At 46.0% G+C, this 18,305-nt stretch overlaps 1 protein-coding gene across 1 annotated transcript; it reads left to right on the top strand.

Annotated features, from left to right (window-relative positions):
* Positions 1-578: 578 nt before the first annotated feature.
* LOC143926827 (olfactory receptor 2A12-like) lies at positions 579-5,078 on the top strand. The gene is made up of 2 exons (XM_077450865.1): positions 579-754; positions 4,080-5,078. The coding sequence occupies exon 2, from the start codon at positions 4,134-4,136 to the stop codon at positions 5,076-5,078; it is 945 nt and encodes a 314-aa protein (XP_077306991.1). The 5' UTR covers positions 579-754; positions 4,080-4,133.
* Positions 5,079-18,305: the final 13,227 nt, after the last annotated feature.

Here is an 18,305-nt window from a genome sequence, read left to right as displayed (position 1 = left end):
GGTCCCAGGATTGGAGAAAAGCCACCCTGATCTCTATTAAATCTCCAGGTTCCAGGTCCCCAACTGGATTTTATCAACCACAGAGGAGACTGAAAACACTGTCCCCTCCAAATTAAACAAGCACCCTGGAGCCCCTCATTTTATCAACCACAGAGGAGACTGAAAACACTGTCCCCTCCAAATTAAACAAGCACCCTGGAGCCCCTCAACCTGCCTTTTTGGGAACCCTAGACAACAAACACCATGATAGGGAACCGTACTGTCACAATATATAAATGCATTTCATACATTCAGATTTTTATTTTTTTATTAAACAATAAAATCTCTTTTAAAGGCATCTGATGATATTAACAATGTTGAGATATCAAGATTTACACTTTCATATACAGCCAATTAGTCACTGAGCACATTGAAACGTATTAATGAGCATATCATCTCCTGGGATAATGAAGTTTTCAGCAACCCCCCCCCCCCCTGAACCTCATTAGGCTCCATCTTCAGAGGCCATAGCCACCTTATACTTGTATATAATGGTGCAGAACACACAATGGGAAGCCTAAAGACACTTTAGCGTAAACGGTTTGAATCACAAGGGAGCATCTTGTGCCTTTGGTTTTGTGTTGTGATCTCAGAAGATAGAAGAACGTTCTCTAGAACAACACATGTCTGCCTGGAACCCAGTGTTTCCCCCGAGTTCCACATCAGAGGAAGGAAATATTCAGCTCGGTTACCATGTTCCATGCTGTGATATAAGGTTAGAAAGGCAATGAAAATTTCCAGAGTTGAGTGGTAGGAAGGGACAGTGGTGAAGTTGAGTGCAGCAGGGACAGTCCAGCAGAATCACTGCAGGTTCACGTTTCTCCTGACACAAATGAACCTTTTTTTTGAGCTGCATTATGGTATTCATTACTTTAGTTACCCAACATCACCCCAACCTTTAGTGTAACAGTCAGAATGACAGTGGGATAGTCTCTCAGACTGATGACGCTCACCTATTCACCAGGAATCAGCTTTCCAGCAACTTGTCAGATCATGGCAGCGTAACAACACTCCCAGAGTCAAGTAGCATGACAACCTCTTGTCCATTAACCTGCACCACATCCTCATGCTGATTTACTCGCCGCATGCACCAACCATGTCACATTCCATCAGCTTGTCCAGCTTTTTGGCATTGGGCCGCCAGATGAACCAGTTGGTGGCGGGGCCAGCAAAGCACCACCCGGGTTTTTTTTTATCAACTTACCAGTCCTTAGAATGGTTAGGTGCTAGTCACAGGAGTATTACACATCAGGGGGGACCTACTGCAGTTGTCCTCTCGCACCTTAGCACCTCATTGATCCAAAGCAGCTTCCTTGTCAATAAAGGTCTCCAGAAAAGCCCTCTATACAGTTGTAATATTCCATGGCCATTTCATCGAGGGATTGGGGTTCAGACTGGGCCACCAAACCTTACAGTTCTTTGGGAAGATTGCCTATCAAGCAGATCAGGGTGACTTGCTCCACAATCATAGTGGGTGATTAGCATCTCAGAGAAAAGCCAGACTTGGAGAAGGTGCATTAAGGCTTACACCTGTGCATGTGCAGGTTTAGTCTTGTCAAAGTGTCAGACATGGACCTGACTTACCCACATGGTAAGAGCCCCAGCCAGGCCAATATTCAGCTTTCAACAGCTTATATTCATGTGCTGATTCTGGAGCATGCCTTCTGGGGATCTGCAATCAGAAAAGGGGCCAGTTCATCTACCCAGCCTGTCTCAAGCAGCCCTTCTCTAATTGCATCCTACACAAAAAGGGCCAGATAGGCTTCAATGCTGTCTGCAGCAGTCATCTTTCGTAGAGCACGCTACAAGGCCTTCCGCAGGTCAGTTAACATAGCGAAGCCATCTTAGAGTCGTCCATCTCACTGGGTCGCTGCATTCTGTAGGGCTGCCATTTGTTCAGCCAGAAAATGGTTAGTTTCTTGTTGGACTCTGATTGCCTGCACCAGGGCCTGCAATCATATGATTGTGGTGGGCATGTGCTTGCGTATGGCCAGTTTCAGCCGCTTAATCAGCTCCTTTTCATGTGGTTTTTAAAGCTGGTGTGAATTTAACCAACAACATAGGATTGGCCTCCACCCTTCAAACTACCCGCATTCTCCACCAGTTTTCAGGCTCAAAGGGGAAACATAATGTTGGCTTTATTGGCCAGCAACAGTCAAAATAAATACAGATTTTTCCATTTTCTTCAATGCAAACAAATTAATAACAGCTTCTTGTCAGCTCAATACACGGTCTTTAAACAGAGACAGATATGTGTGTAGTTTTGACACAGATTCAAACTGCAAGAGAGAGTAGGCAGGCGGGCAGGGAGGGAGGCAGGCAAATCAACACTAGCCTAATGTTTTGGCACTGTTAAAAATTTCAATCTCTGCAGATTGGAATGGAAAGGAAATTTTTTTAAGATGTTTGTGTAGCCATTATATGTTACATCAATAGCAAATATGTTGTAGCAAATGGTGATTCATGGTTATCTACTGGTAGCTTATCAATACATAAGGACTCAGCACTGTATCATATTTGTGGGGGAAAACATGTCCAATGTTTGGAATAACTATCTCTGCTGAGTTTAACCTGATACAAGCTATGGCTATGAAATGCTATGGTGCCAAGATGCCAGCACCGGATCCTGCTGCTTCAAGGTATAATTGCCTATAGTCTGAACGGCATATTTCATTATTGCAGAATCTAAGAGGATATCTTAAAGAATTTTTTTTAACTACACAAATGTAGACAATTGGTCATCACACCCATATTAGCTTGCTGGACACCCCATTCCAAAACAATGGCCTGAAATATGGAGCTGACATTTTCCTGCATTGTATGAGGCAAAAAGAGAGTTCTGGACAGCCGCACTCCGGAATATAGCCTTTATTTGTAAAAAGTCCAAGAGATATAAGCCAAAGCAAAAAAGGGACAAACGAGCTGACGCGTTTCACACTTAACAGTGCTTAGTCATAGCTATGTCATAAAGGCTATATCCTGGAGTGCGGCTGTCCAGAACTTCCTTTTTGCCTCATGTTGCTATATGCTTAGCCAGCACCTGGTGTTCCAGTTCCCGAGGAGAATTCTAGACCCACATTTCCACCTGGAGCGGTGATCCCCTTCCCTTCCCCTATTTCTCGCTTTGTAGCTATAACATTGTCTCTTCTTCTGGGAAGTCTTTCCATAAGCTTTGGAGAGTGTCAGTGGGAATTTGTGGGCATTTGTGGGTTCAGGTAATTATGCTGGATAAGAGGGCCTGGCTACCAATCAACTACAAAATTCACCCCATAGGTGTTTGGTAGGGATGAGGTTAGCACTCTGTGTAGGAAACTCAAGTTCCACCACACCGAACTGGTCACACCATGTCTTTATGGAGCTGGCTTTGTACACAGGGGCACAATTATGCTGAAAAAGAAAAGGGTCTTCCCCAAACTGACACCACAAGGTTGGAAGAGCACAACTGTCTAAAACAGCCTTTCTCAACCTTTTCAACACAGAGGAACCCTTGAAATAGTTCTCTCCGGTCTCGGGGAACCCCTGCTAAAAATTGGAAATCTACAACTCATGATACATTAGTGTGAGGGTCAGTGGGAAGAGTGGTCCTTACACTTGTGGTCATTGGGAAGAATTACCTCCTTACAGATAGCTAAAAAGATCAATGGTGTCGGTGGGAACTTATCTGAGAGGCAGAAATTGCCCAATGCTGAAGGAACCCCTAGCAACCTTTGGAGGAACCCTAGGGTTCCACGGAACCCTGGTTGAGAATCACTGGTCTAAAATGTCTTTGTATGATTTAGTATTAGCAGTATCCCTCACAGGGAACACTTGAACTCCATAATTTGGAAGGGAGTCCAGATAGTTTTGCCCATATAGTGGAGAGCTACTCATGGCTTATCTTCTGTTCTCCACAATGTATTTGTATGCTTTAGTATTACTAGTACTTAAAATACCTGAACTCCATCATTTGGAGGAGGGTTTGATATACTTTTGACCATATACTGTAGTGTTGACACACTCATGAGTTATCTTCTGTTGTCTATCTTCTATTATCTCTACAGAGCTTCTCCACTGACAGCTGCCCAACCCCTGCAGATAAAGGCCCTGCCCGCTCTATGAACAACCAAACTGTTAATCTTGAATTTGAACTTACTGGTTTCCCAGGAGTCCCTCAGAATTTCTATATGTTAATGTCATTCCTTTTATTTATTATGTACAACATAATGTTTAGCACCAATGGTGCTGTTTTCATTGTAATCATCCTTAAGGAGAAGCTGCACAAGCCTATGTACCTTCTAATCGCTAACTTGGCATTTTCTGCCTTTCTCTTCGACGCGGCTACCTTGCCTAAAATGATTGCCAAGTATTGGTTAGATGGTGGAAAAATATCTTTCCTTGCCTGCTTTGTGCAAATGCATCTGGTCCACTGGCTGGCTGTAATGGACTCTCTAATCCTCACATTGATGGCGTTTGACCGGTACATCGCTATCTGCAATCCACTGAGGTACTCCTCTACAGTTACCTACAAATTGACCATGTATGCCTGCAGTTTTATGTGGTTCTGCTCAGCTATTATCTTAATAGACACAATAATAATTGCAAAATATCCATTCTGTGGTTCGAATAAGGTCGTAAGCTTCTACTGCAGCAGCTCAAACATCTTGCGCTTGGCTTGCGCCAATGTTACCTCTACTAGAGAAGTTCTTTCCACTGTTGGCTTGGTGGTACTTTTTGGGACTCTAGCCCTCATCATTTTATCCTATGTCGCAATCTTGCTTTCTGTCCTTTCATTGAAACATTGGAATGGCTGGAGAAAGGCGTTGCATACATGTGTTACACACTTATTTGTCAATGCCCTATTTTATGTCCCACGGGTCTTTGTCTACCAGGCCAGTTATCTAAAATTGGTCCTCAGTCCTGACCTGGGGGTCTTTCTCATTGTCTTACAATCCTATCTGCCACATTTAGCCAACCCTTTCATATATTGCCTGAGGACCGAGGAGATCAAGAACATTATTTCCAGTACTTTAAAAGAAATATTAAATTGCAAGTATAATTGATGGCTTTGCTATTTGCAATTTTTTTTTTTTCGGTTTATTTGATCAATAAATTGCAAGTTTTGTCTGCTTCTTCTTTTATTCTACATCACTTACAAGTTTTTTTCTTGCCAATATAGCAGTATTACTGTGTTAGAATTTGAATAATGCAGCAAGTTTGTAGTTTAAGCAATACCTTTCACTGGCTAACTTAGGTTATTCAAGATAAAATCTTTCATGATGCTATAGATTTTTTTTCTTCAGGCTTTATACAAATGCAAGTTTGGAGTAGGGATGAGCCGAACACCCCCCGGTTCGGTTCGCACCAGAACTTTCGAACGGACCCCGGGTTCGTTACGAACGTTAGAACCCCATTGAAGTCTATGGGACTCGAACGTTCGAAATGGAAAGTGCTAATTTTAACGGCTAATATGCAAGATACTATCCTAAAAAGGGTTTGGGGACCTGGCTCCTGCCCCAGGGGACATGGGTCAATGCAAAAAAAAGTTTTAAAAACGGCCGTTTTGGCGGGAGCACTGATTTTAATGACGATTAAAGTGAAAAAAAAAAAAGTGAAATATTCCTTTAAATATGGTGCCTGGGGGGTGTCTGTAGTATGCCTGTGAAGTGCCACGTGTTTCCCGTGTTTAGAACAGTCCCTGCACAAAATGACATTAAACGGAAATAACACCATTTAAAACTGCTTGCGGTTTTAATGTTATATCTGGTTCCTGCAATATGGATGAAAATCATTCAGAAAAATGGCATGGGTAGCCCTCCCTGCCCATTACCAGCCTATTTAGGTCTTGTACGCATATTAAGGGGAACCCCGTACCCATATTAAAAAAAGGAAATGCGTGTGGCCCCCAGGCCCTATATACTCAGAACAGCAGTATACAGGCGGTGCAAACAAGACTGGGACTGTGTAGGTTTGTTGTATTAAGTTGAATCTGTTTGTAATTTTCAACTGGTACATTTTTAAAGTGTAGCTCCAGTCAAAAAAAATATTTTTAAGCTTTTTGGAAAACATAGGGAAGGGTTATCACCCCTGTATAATTTGTTTTGTCGTCCATCTTTTTTCATCTCACTTGCTGCTGTCTCCTTCCGTTTGCAAGTAGGAGATGTTTGTAAGTTGGATGTTTGAAAGTAGGGGCCTGCCCTATATTATAGCGGTATGTACTGGGTACAGAGCACACAGACAGCACGCACTATCTCCTAAGGCCTCATGCACACGAGACGCAGTTAAACGCGCGTTCAGATGCAGTTGAACAGTTTTTTCAACTGCACCTGAACTCATTCAATGTTATCCTATGTGTCCATGCACACAGTCTCGTTTTTTCCCGTTTATATGCAGTTGCGTTTAATCTCGTTTTTCCAGAAGCAAAAAAATGCGTTCAGAAACAAAAATTTCTGCGTTTCAGACGCAAAACGCGGCTAAACGCGGCTAAACGCGGCACCCGCGTTTAGCCGCGTTTGCGTTTATATGCGTTTTTAAAGGTGACCTTTTTTTTTTACATTAAAAATCTCAAAAATGATTGCAAATGATGAAAAACCATTAGAAAAATATTTTAAACAATTGCAATTGCAAGTGGACAATCCACAACTTGTGGCAAGTGACGTGGCAAGTGGACAATCCACAACTTGTGGCAAGTGACATGGCAGGTGGCAAGTGATGTGGCAAGTGGACAATCCACAACTTGTGGCAAGTGACGTGGCAGGTGGCAAGTGACGTGGAAAGTGGACAATCCACAACTTGTGGCAAGTGACGTGGCAAGTGACCTGGCAGGTGACGCGGCAAGTGACTTGGCAGGTGACGTGGCAAGTGGAAAATCAACAACTTGTGGCAGGTGACTGGCATGTGACGTGGCAAGTGGACAATCCATAACTTGTGGCAGGTGACGTGGCAAGTGACGTGGCAAGTGGACAATCCACTTGTGGCAGGGGACGTGGCAAGTGACGTGGCAAGTGGACAATCCACTTGTGGCAGGTGATGTGGCAAGTGACGTGGCGAGTGGACAATCCACAACTTGTGGCAGGTGATGTGGCAAGTGGACAATCCACTTGTGGCAGGTGACGTGGCAGGGGATGTGGCAAGGGACGTGGCAAGTGGACAATCCACAACTTGTGGCAGGTGATGTGGCTGGTGACGTGGCAAGTGGACAATCCACATCTTGTGGCAGGTGACGTGGCAGGTGACGTGGAAAGTGGTGTGGCAAGTGGACAATCCACAACTTGTGGCAGGTGATGTGGCTGGTGACGTGGTAAGTGGACAATCCACAACTTGTGGCAGATGGCATGGCAGGTGACGTGGAAAGTGGACAATCCACATCTTGTGGCAAGTGACGTGGCAGGTGATGTGGCAAGTGACGTGGCAAGTGGACAATCCACAACTTGTGGCAGGTGACGTGGCAGGTGATGTGGCAAGTGATGTGGCAGGTGATGTGACAAGTGGACAATCCACATCTTGTGGCAAGTGACGTGGCAGGTGACGTGGCAAGTGACGTGGCAGGTGACGTGGCAAGTGACATGGCAAGTGGACAATCCACATCTCGTGGCAAGTGACGTGGCAGGTGATGTGGCAAGTGACGTGGCAAGTGGACAATCCACAACTTGTGGCAGGTGACGTGGCAGGTGATGTGGCAAGTGACGTGGCAGCTGACGTGGCAAGTGACATGGAAAGTGGACAATCCAAAACTTGTGGCAGGTGACGTGGCAAGTGACGTGGCAGGTGACGTGGCAGGTGACGTGGCAAGTGACGTGGCAAGTGGACAATCCACAGCTTGTGGCAAGTGACGTGGCAAGTGAACAATCCACAACTTGTGGCAGGTGACGTGGCAGGTGATGTGGCAAGTGAACAATCCACAACTTGTGGCAGGTGACGTGGCAAGTGACGTGGCAGGTGATGTGGCAAGTGACGCGGCAAGTAGACAATCCACAACTTGTGGCAGGTGATGTGGCAAGTGACGTGGCAGGTGATGTGGCAAGTCACGTGGCAAGTGGACAATCCACAACTTGTGGCAGGTGATGTGGCTGGTGACGTGGCAAGTGGACAATCCACAGCTTGTGGCAGGTGGCATGGCAGATGACGTGGAAAGTGGACAATCCACATCTCGTGGCAAGTGACGTGGCAGCTGACGTGGCAAGTGACGTGGCAAGTGGACAATCCAAAACTTGTGGCAGGTGACGTGGCAAGTGACGTGGCAGGTGACGTGGCAAGTGATGTGGCAAGTGGACAATCCACAGCTTGTGGCAAGTGGACAATCCACAGCTTGTGGCAGGTGGCATGGCAGATGACGTGGAAAGTGGACAATCCACATCTCGTGGCAAGTGACGTGGCAGCTGACGTGGCAAGTGACGTGGCAAGTGGACAATCCAAAACTTGTGGCAGGTGACGTGGCAAGTGATGTGGCAGGTGACGTGGCAAGTGATGTGGCAAGTGGACAATCCACAGCTTGTGGCAAGTGACGTGGCAAGTGGACAATCCACAACTTGTGGCAGGTGACGTGGCAGGTGACGTGGCAAGTGATGTGGCAAGTGGACAATCCACAGCTTGTGGCAAGTGACGTGGCAAGTGGACAATCCACAACTTGTGGCAGGTGACGTGGCAGGTGACGTGGCAAGTGAACAATCCACAACTTGTGGCAGGTGACGTGGCAAGTGACGTGGCAGGTGATGTGGCAAGTGACGCGGCAAGTAGACAATCCACAACTTGTGGCAGGTGATGTGGCAAGTGACGTGGCAGGTGATGTGGCAACTCACGTGGCAAGTGGACAATCCACAACTTGTGGCAGGTGATGTGGCTGGTGACGTGGCAAGTGGACAATCCACAGCTTGTGGCAGGTGGCATGGCAGATGACGTGGAAAGTGGACAATCCACATCTCGTGGCAAGTGACGTGGCAGGTGATGTGGCAAGTGACGTGGCAAGTGGACAATCCACAATTTGTGGCAGGTGACGTGGCAGGTGATGTGGCAAGTGGACAATCCCCAACTTGTGGCAAGTGACGTGGCAAGTGGACAATCCACAACTTGTGGCAGGTGCCGTGGCAAGTGACACGGCAAATGCAAGTGTACAACTGCTCTCTATGCTGCTGCTGCTGCTCACTCTGATCAAAATAGCAGAAATAGTTAAAAAAAATGCTTTGAGAGCTTGGGGAGGGTCTACATGATGTTATCTTTATAAACGCGTTTAAACGCAAACGCGTCTAAACGCGGCATGCAAACGCGGCAAAACACGCGTTTCAGCTTTTTTTTAACAGAGGTTTCATCTGCGTCTCGTGTGCATGAGGCCTAACACTACTGACTGCAAGCTCTATTATTAACCACTTGACCACTGGGCACTTAAACACCCTTAATAACCAGACCAATTTTCAGCTTTTGGTGCCCTCACATTTTGAATGACAATTACTCAGTCATGCAACACTGGACCTATAGGAAATGTTTGTCCTTTTTTTCACACAAATAGAGCTTTCTTTTGGTGGTATTTAATCACCTCTCAGTTTTTTTACTTTTTGTGCTATAAAAGAAAAAAGACCGGAAATTCTGCGAAAAAATGAATTTTCTTTGTTTCTGTTATAAAATTTAGCAGATTAGTAATTTTTTCTTCATAAATTTTTTTTTTACTGGTTACATGTTTTGAGTTGCAGAGGAGGTCTAGGACTAGAATTATTGCTCTCGCTCTAACGTTCTCGGCGATACCTCACATGTGTGGTTTGAACACCGTTTTCATATGTGGGCGGGGCTTACGCATGCGTTCGCTTCTGCATGCGAGCACATGGGGACATGGGCGCTTTAATTTTTTTTTTTTTTTTATTGTTCATTTTACTTTATTTATTTTAGTTTGACATTTTTTTCCCCAAAAATATATTTTTGATCACTTTTATTCCTATTACAAGGAATGTAAACATCCCTTGTAATAGGAATATGGGGTGACAGGTCCTCTTTACAGTGAAATCTGGGGGTCAATATGACCCCACATCTCACCTCTAGGCTGGGAAGCCTGAAATAAAAAATAAAAAAAAGATTCTGGCTTTGATCGTACTGGCGAGTTGGTAGAAGCACCAGAGGGCGGTGAGGGGTGGGGGGCGTCTATGGCTGGGTATTTCAGGGTATCTCCGAGTATGGCTGGGTATCTCCGAGTATGGCTGGGTATGGCAATTTATGGCAGGGTATTGCAGAGTATTGGCGGGGTATTGGCGGGGTACTACAGAGTAATAGCAGGGTACTGCAGAGTTTTGGGGAGTACTACAGAGTAATGGCAGGGTACTACAGAGTAATGGCAGGGTACTGCAGAGTAAAGGCAGGGTACTGCAGAGTAATGGGGGGTACTGCAGAGTATGCACTGGTATTGCAGAGTATTGGCGGGGTATTGGCGGGGTACTACAGAGTAATAGCAGGGTACTGCAGAGTATTGGGGAGTACTACAGAGTAATGGCAGGGTACTGCAGAGTAATGGCAGGGTACTGCAGAGTAATGGCAGGGTACTGCACTGCAGAGTAATGGCGGGGTACTGCAGAGTAATGGCAGGTACTGCAGAGTATTGGGGGGTACTGCAGAGTAATGGCAGGGTACTGCAGAGTAATGGAGTTTACTGCAGAGTAATGGGGGGTACTGCAGAGTAAAGGCAGGGTACTGCAGAGTAATGGGGGGTACTGCAGAGTAATAGCGGGGTACTGCACTGCAGAGTAATGGCAGGGTACTGCAGAGTAATAGCGGGGTACTGCACTGCAGAGTAATGGCAGGGTACTGCAGAGTATGCACTGGTATTGCAGAGTATTGGCAGGGAATTGAGGGGTTAAATTCGGTGAGCAGCAATGTGGGCACTGCAGATGCAGCCCACATCGCTGCTGACACCGATCTCTTTCCCCTCCGCTGTACCGATCGCTCATTTGACGGAGCAATCACGTGATAAACGGCCGCGACGAGCGGCCGTTTACCGTGATCCGTGATGCGCCGGGTCCTGTGGACCCGGCGGTCACCGATGCTCTCGAGTGCGCGCCCCAGGGGGCGCGCGAGAGCAGAATTCTGGAAGGCCGTTAATTAACGGCCTCTCAGAGTTAAACAACCGCCCTGAAGCCATTAATCGGCAATGGGCAGTTGTTAAGTGGTTAAAGATAGATCACTAGCTAGCTATATAGGTGAGGTGAATATAGTGGTGTATACTGCAGTCAGGGCACAGACAATAACCACTACACAAGAGCAAGATAGGAAATCAGCCAAAAACGATTGGTGTGTAACTGTGCTGAAGGTACACAGAACACCCACTGCTTCAGATGCCAACACACTACACGAGGCCGCCTCAAAGGCGGCCTTATATAGTGTGGGGCGTGCACTACACAGCCTGAGCTATGATTGGCCACAGGCAGGATGCCTGTGGCCAATCATGGCTCTCCTCGCTGCTGGTGCTGCGATTGGCCAAGCATGCGGGGTCACAGTGCATGCTTGGCCAATCATGAGCCAGCAATGCACTGCGCCATCGCAGTGCATTGTGGTCCGCGCGCGCCATACGAATTTTGACGCGAACGGACCAAGAGTTCGGATTTCGCCGAACGCCCGAACAGCCAATGTTCGAGTCGAACGTACGTTCGACTCGAACACGAAGCTCATCCCTAGTTTGGAGTTTAATGCTGTATTCCAGGAATTCGGCCAGTTTGTAAGACGTGCTGGCATCCTATAAGTTAAATCCAACGAGGTGTATGCTGCCTCGTGGACTGATCTCTTTAATTTACAATTTACATTTTTACTGAGAGACGGGAGCATAGCTATGACTATGCTTCTGGTACTCGTATGCTAGGGAGCCTTCTGGTCTCAGCTCCTGCAGCTGCAGAGTCGCACGCAGCCGCTGTGTCCACTCCTCCCCTCTTCCTGTCCAATCACAGAGAGCTTTGTATTAAATTAACTCACTAAATACAAAGGCTTCTGTGAATGGGGGGGGTGTGGTTTACAAGAAGACAGCATCTCTCCTGTCAAAGCCCTGGGATTGTATTGATAGTTGTACACCTGTAGCACCACAAAACTCTCAGATGTAAATTAAAGAGATAAGAGAGGTGGCTTGCACCTTGTTGGACTTCAGTCCTAGTAAGCCAACACATTTCCAAAGTGTCTGGATTCCTGCAGTTCAGCTTTAAAGCAGTTGTACACCCACACAAATTTTTTATCTTTTTTTAAAAACCTGTAAGGCAAAAGGCACAATGAGCTAGTATGCACCGCATACTAGTTCATTGTGGAATACTTACCTTAGAACGAGGCGTCAGCAGCTGATCCCGGTTACAGACCTCGGTGCGTCTTCCGGGTTCGCGGCTCCGGCGCTGTGAGTTACCAGAGCCGCGATGTCATCATTGACGCATGCCCATGGGAGACTTCTTTCCGGCAAGGCACAGCAGCGTCTGCTGGACTTTCAGCTGGACCTTCACAGCGCATACCGTACAGGTTTAGGAGATATTCATTTTACCAAAAGGTAAGCCTTATTAAGGGCTTACCTATAAGTAAAAATATAAAAAAAAAGGGTATACAACTACTTTAGGTGCAACCCTTTACTAGCTAACCATTTTTTAATAATGCATTCAGGATGTCATAGATCCCTTTTTCAGCCTTTATATGATTGTAGGGATAAACCGAACACCGCCACCCCCCCCCCCCCCCCTCCAGTATGGTTTGCTCCAGAATATGCGAACAGGAAAAATGTGTATTAACACCATTAAAGTCTATGGGACACGAGCGTTAAAAATCCAAAGTGTTAATTTTAAAGATTTATATGCAAGTTATTACCATAAAACGTTTTTGGGGACCCGGGTCCTGGGACATGTATCAATGCAAAAAAAGTTTTTAAACTGCCATTTTTTCAGGAGCAGTGATTTGAATGATGCTTACATTGCTTACATTGAAACAATAAAAAAGAAATATTCCTTCAAATATTGTGCCTGGGTGGTATGGTATGGCCTGGTATGGATTTGGGGGGGGGGGGGGGGCTTGCCGTTTAATTTTTTTTCTTAATTCTGTCATAGGTTTCCCCTTAACCAATTCAATACACTATATTATATATTGTACACTGCACTATATACCCTGCACTGTATTATATATACTACACTGACTATATACTCTGAACTGCAGTATATATACTAAGGTAAAATTGGGTCTTAAAGGGGTTGTAAAGCTTTGTTTTTTATTTTCTAAATAGGTTCCTTTAAGCTAGTGCATTGTTGATTCACTTACCTTTTCCTTCCATTTCCCTTCTAAATGTTTTTTTTCTTTGTCTGAATTTCTCACTTCCTGTTTCTCCTCAGTAAACTTCACACCATCATCCGAGCGGTGTTTAGTCAAACAAAACAGCTTACTGAACAGCTTACTGAGGAGGAACAGGAAGTGAGAAATTCAGACAAAGAAAACAAAGAAAAAAAACATTTAGAAGGGAAATCGAAGGAAAAGGTAAGTGAACCAACAATGCACTAGCTTAAAGGAACCTATTTAGAAAATAAAAAACGAACCTTTACAACCCCTTTAAGTATTGGTGGTGCTAGAACACTGTAACCCCTCACAGTTACTCTTGGGTGGGTGCAGGAACAGGCCCTGCTGTTAAATATTATTTAAAAAATTGTAATTACATGCCCTGTTAAACAGGGGCAGAAAAATTGGGCCTTGGGTCTTGGGCCTTGGGTGGTGGTAGTGGTGCCACAGCACTGTAACCACTCACAGTTACTCTTGTTGGGCTCAGGAACGGGCCCTGCTTTTAAATACTATATCAAACATTGTAATAACATGCCTCTGTTAAACAGGGGCAGAAAAATTGGGCCTTGGGTGGTGGTGGTGGTGACATAACACTGTAACCCCTCACAGTTACTCTTGTTGGGTGCAGGAATGGGCCCTGCTGTTAAATATTATTTAAAAAATTGTAATTACATGCCCCTGTTAAACAGGGGCAGAAAAATTGGGCCTTGGGGAGGCATACAGACTTCACGATGGTCAGTTGGTTTCATTTAACCCAGCGAACAGTAGGATAGAGGCAGCCAGGCTTGATGATTTCCATCCAATCCATGAAGATGTGCCAGCCGACACTGTATTCCTTGTAGAAGCAGTGGAACTCGGCCTCTATGTGTTCATTTTGCTGCTGGATGCTTCAACGGTGTTCAGGGATGTAACGTTTCTCCATAGGGTGGACTAGCCAGGTAGGGGAAAAAATGGATGTGTTTCTTCCTCACATAAGCGTAAAAATAATGCTGCAGGCAGGCCAACCTGGTGATCCTTGCCCGAAAGTTGATGTTTTCTTGTGGCAGGTATGCTTCCGCTGGGCTGTGTCTGAGGAATGGCTAGGTGGGGCACACTGGGTTCCAGTGAGGATGGGGACTCCTCATCGCTGTTCAACACCAGCGCGTCCCATGAGATTCCCCTCGGAGGTTTCAAAGAATGAAGCTTCCTCACAGTAGTAGGAGAAACTATTGGTGCAGAACCCAGGAGGACTTGTATCTGCAAGAGAGCTGTTACTGGTGAGTCCAGGATAGGCTGCCTGGTGTTAACTGGGGAGGTCATGGTGGACAATCATGTCCAGTGCTGGCGGTGAAGGAACCTCACCTAAGATGATCTCAAGAGGTATGGTAGGTGGAGTCCAGTGGGGGAGGCCATCCCAGGAGAGTGTTGCAGAGTTGGCCGCAGGCTCTTGGCTGGGGTTTCCTGTGAGGTGGTGGCTCCGGTGCCTTCAGGAGTTACAAGCCATCCATTGGAGTCAAGGTCTATCGGGGTAAGGACCTTGAGCATGGGCTTGAACAGGAGGAGCACCTCACATTGAGGACAGTGAGTCTGCAGGTGGAGGACAATCAGCCATCTCTGACAGGTAGGGCAGATTATCCGGAGTCCATTGCAGGTGCCCATGTATGATTGGGCGAACTAGACTGTAGGTATGTAGCGAACTCCGGTGTCAATGGTAACTTGAATCTTCTTCCATGGAAGCTGCTGTCTGGCTCAGCACACACATGGAGGACCCGAGCGTCATTCTGGGATCAGTTGCTATATACACCTTTATCAACATCTATGCCAAACCAGTGTGGATACTTTGTGCAGGAGCCATTTAGGAAATAGACGTGTTGTTCATGTGGACTATTGCTGGGGAAGCCTGGACAAGTTCTAGACAACTAACTAACTACAGTCATGGTCTCTTTAGTGGTGGTCTTCAGGTGCATGTGGTGGGTGTATTCTATCAACTACATCAAGCTGGGGGTGGGGTCTAACTGCACTCATGCACATGGAATAACATTTTCCGAAAGGCATTCTCACCAATGCCCGGAACCAGACAGAGGCTGCGGTCATGCAAAGAATCAAACATTAAGGCAGTCTCTGACACAGAGTTGAGCCACCTAGGTTCAGCTGAACCCCAGAAAAAGCCCCCAAACATGATCAGGGAAGGCGGCAAAAAACATTCTCCCCAAACCTAGGCAGCCAAGAAGCAAACTAAAACATACAATACAGTAGGCAACCTGCCTACAAACTCCCTGTCCTTTTAATGGTGGTCATCTTAGAAGGGCCAATAATGAGGGTTACTTATGTGCCAGCCGTATCCCTATAAAAGTCAGGGTTCCCAACATCCTTCACCACAAATGCAAACCCATCACCAATCATGAACTTCATGGCCTTTGAATTGTGGTCAGCTTAGAAGGGGCAGTCATGAAGGTTTACTTATGTGTCAGGCCCATCCCAATAAAAGTCAGAGTTTCCAGCATCCTTCATAACCAAAGAAACTAATTACCAATCATGAAACTGTTGGCCTTTCAATGGTGGTCATCTTAGAAGGGCCAATCATGTGAGGTTACTTATGGGCAAGGGCCATTCCTATAAAAGTTAGGGTTTCCAGCAACCTTCATCACTAAAGCAACCCATTACCAATCATGAGCTTGTTGGCCTTTTAATGGTGGTAATATTAGAAGGGCCAATCATAAGGGTTTACATATGTGCCAGCCACATCCCCAAAAAAGTTAGGGTTCCCAGTGATCGGGAAATCCCAGAACATAGGGGATTCCAATAACATGTTGACTGCTGAACCACATTCAAAAAAGATGTATTTAATATTTAAGCCTATAGTTTTAGCCATAGGCAGGGGAGCACACATATACTGTACACGTGGTGAAGTAATTGCTCTCCCTGAGGCTGGGAGCCTAAAAACATTTATACATTCTAAAGGGGGTGGAGGTACCTTGTGAGCCTCTTTGTAGGCCTAATACATTTGTTGGTTATTTACATTGATAGACAGATGGTCATTTAGCACCTAGACATCACTTCCAGAGTTCTCTGGGAAAATGCCTTTTCACAGCTGGAGGTGTGAATGGCATTTGACCACAAAACACAAGAACAGTTTACATACATCCTATAACTAAACATTTGTAAAAAGTATCTCTGCTTAACCACTTAAGGACCGCCGTATTGCCATTATACGTCATCAGAATGGCACAGGCAGGCACAAGCACGTAGATGTACGTGCCTGCCTTCCAGCGGGTGGGGGGTCCGATCGGACCCCCTCCCGCTGGATACGGCGGTCCGTTTACCTCCAGCAGTGATCCGTGATGAGGGGATGGCCGTTGGTTTCTGGCCACCCCCTCTGGATCGCTCCTGGCCAATGACGAACTTCCTCCCACTGTGTATTGTTTACACAGGAAGGAGGAAGTGATGTCATTCTCCTCGGAGCGGTCTTTTTGACCGGACTACGAGGAGAAGACTAATAGTAAGTGTGCACCAACACTACACTGACATGTAGGTACACACAGGTACACAAACCCCCCCCGATCGCCCCCCGATCCCCCCCCGCCCCCCCTCCCCCCCCAGTCACAGTGACACTGATTGCATTGATCATTTCTTTACTGATCAATGCATTCAGTGTCAGTTGTAAAAGTAAAAACTGTCAGGGCAGTTAGTGTTAGGTCCAGGGTAGCCCCCTATCACCCCCCAATAAAGATTTAACCCCCTGATTGCCCCTAGAGTTAACCCTTTCACCCCCTTTTGCCAGTGTCACTAAGCGATCATTTTTCTGATCGCTGCATCAGTGTCGCTAGTGTCGCTAGGTAGCTAGTTATTTTTTTAGGTTCACCGCCAGGTTTTTATATCGCTAGGTACCCCGATATACTACCCAATAATGGTTTTAACATCCTGATTGCCCCTAGTTAAGCCTTTCACCCCCTTTTGCCACTGTCACTAAGCGATCATTTTTCTGATCGCTGCATCAGTGTCGCTACTGTCGCTAGGTAGCTAGTTATTTTTTTAGGTTCACCGCCAGGTTTTTATAGCGCTAGGTACCCCGATATACTACCCAATAATGATTTTAACCCCCTGATTGCCCCTAGTTAACCCTTTCACCAGCGATCACAGTATAAGTGTCACTGGTAACGCTGGTTAGCCAGTTAGTTATTTAGGTTCACCGTCAGGTTTTTATATAGAGCCAGGGACCCCCATATACTACCTAATAAAAATTTGAACCCCCTGATTGCCCCTAGTTAACCCTTTCACCACTGATCACCTTATAAGTGTTACGGGTGACTCTGGTTAGTTTGCTTTTTATAGCATCAGGGCACCCACCATTTATTACCCAATAAAGGTTTAACCCCCTGATCACCCGGCGGGTGATATCAATTAGGTTTTAGGGTCAGGGTCTACGTCGCCCCAGGCAGCGCTAGGTTAGTGCCAGTACCGCTAACACCCACGCGCAAAGCATACACCTCCCGTAGTGGTATAGAATCTGAACAGATCAATATCTGATCTGATCAGATCTATACTAGCGTCCCCAGCAGTTCAGGGTTCCAAAAAAACGCATTGTTAGCGGGATCAGCCCAGATACCTGCTAGCACCTGCGTTTTGCCACTCTGCCCAGCCCACCCAAGTGCAGTATCGATCGATCACTGTCACTTACAAAACACTAAACACATAACTGCAGCGATCGCAGAGTCAGGCCTGGTCCCTGCCATCGCTAACAGTTTTTTTGGTAGCATTTTATATTTAAATCCGGAAGGCAGTGCTTGGTTTTCGGGGTCCCGTACGTGGCTAGGCTCCCAAAAAGTCCCCCACATGTGGTATCCCCGTACTCAGGAGAAGCAGCAGAATTTATTTTGGGGTGTAATTTGACTTCTGCCTATAGCATGTGTGAGCAATATATCATTTAGTGACAACTTTGTGCAAAAAAAAAAAGTTTGTAATATTCCCGCAACTTTTGGCAAAATATAAAATATTCCATGGACTCAACATGCCTCTCAGTAAATAGCTTGGGGTGTCTACTTTCCAAAATG

The sequence above is a fragment of the Lithobates pipiens genome, unplaced genomic scaffold (genome assembly GCF_037356315.1).
Source record: "Lithobates pipiens isolate NorthernLeopardFrog02 unplaced genomic scaffold, aLitPip1_a1.2 Scaffold_23, whole genome shotgun sequence".
In the NCBI taxonomy this organism is placed as follows: domain Eukaryota; kingdom Metazoa; phylum Chordata; class Amphibia; order Anura; family Ranidae; genus Lithobates; species Lithobates pipiens.
Note: the sequence above shows the minus strand (reverse complement) of the source record. Positions and strands in the feature narration are given on the sequence as shown.

Bases quoted from the DNA above. Each gene is read 5' to 3' on its own strand.
- LOC143926827 (XM_077450865.1), top strand. From the start codon at position 4,134: ATGAACAACCAAACTGTTAATCTTGAATTTGAACTTACTGGTTTCCCA.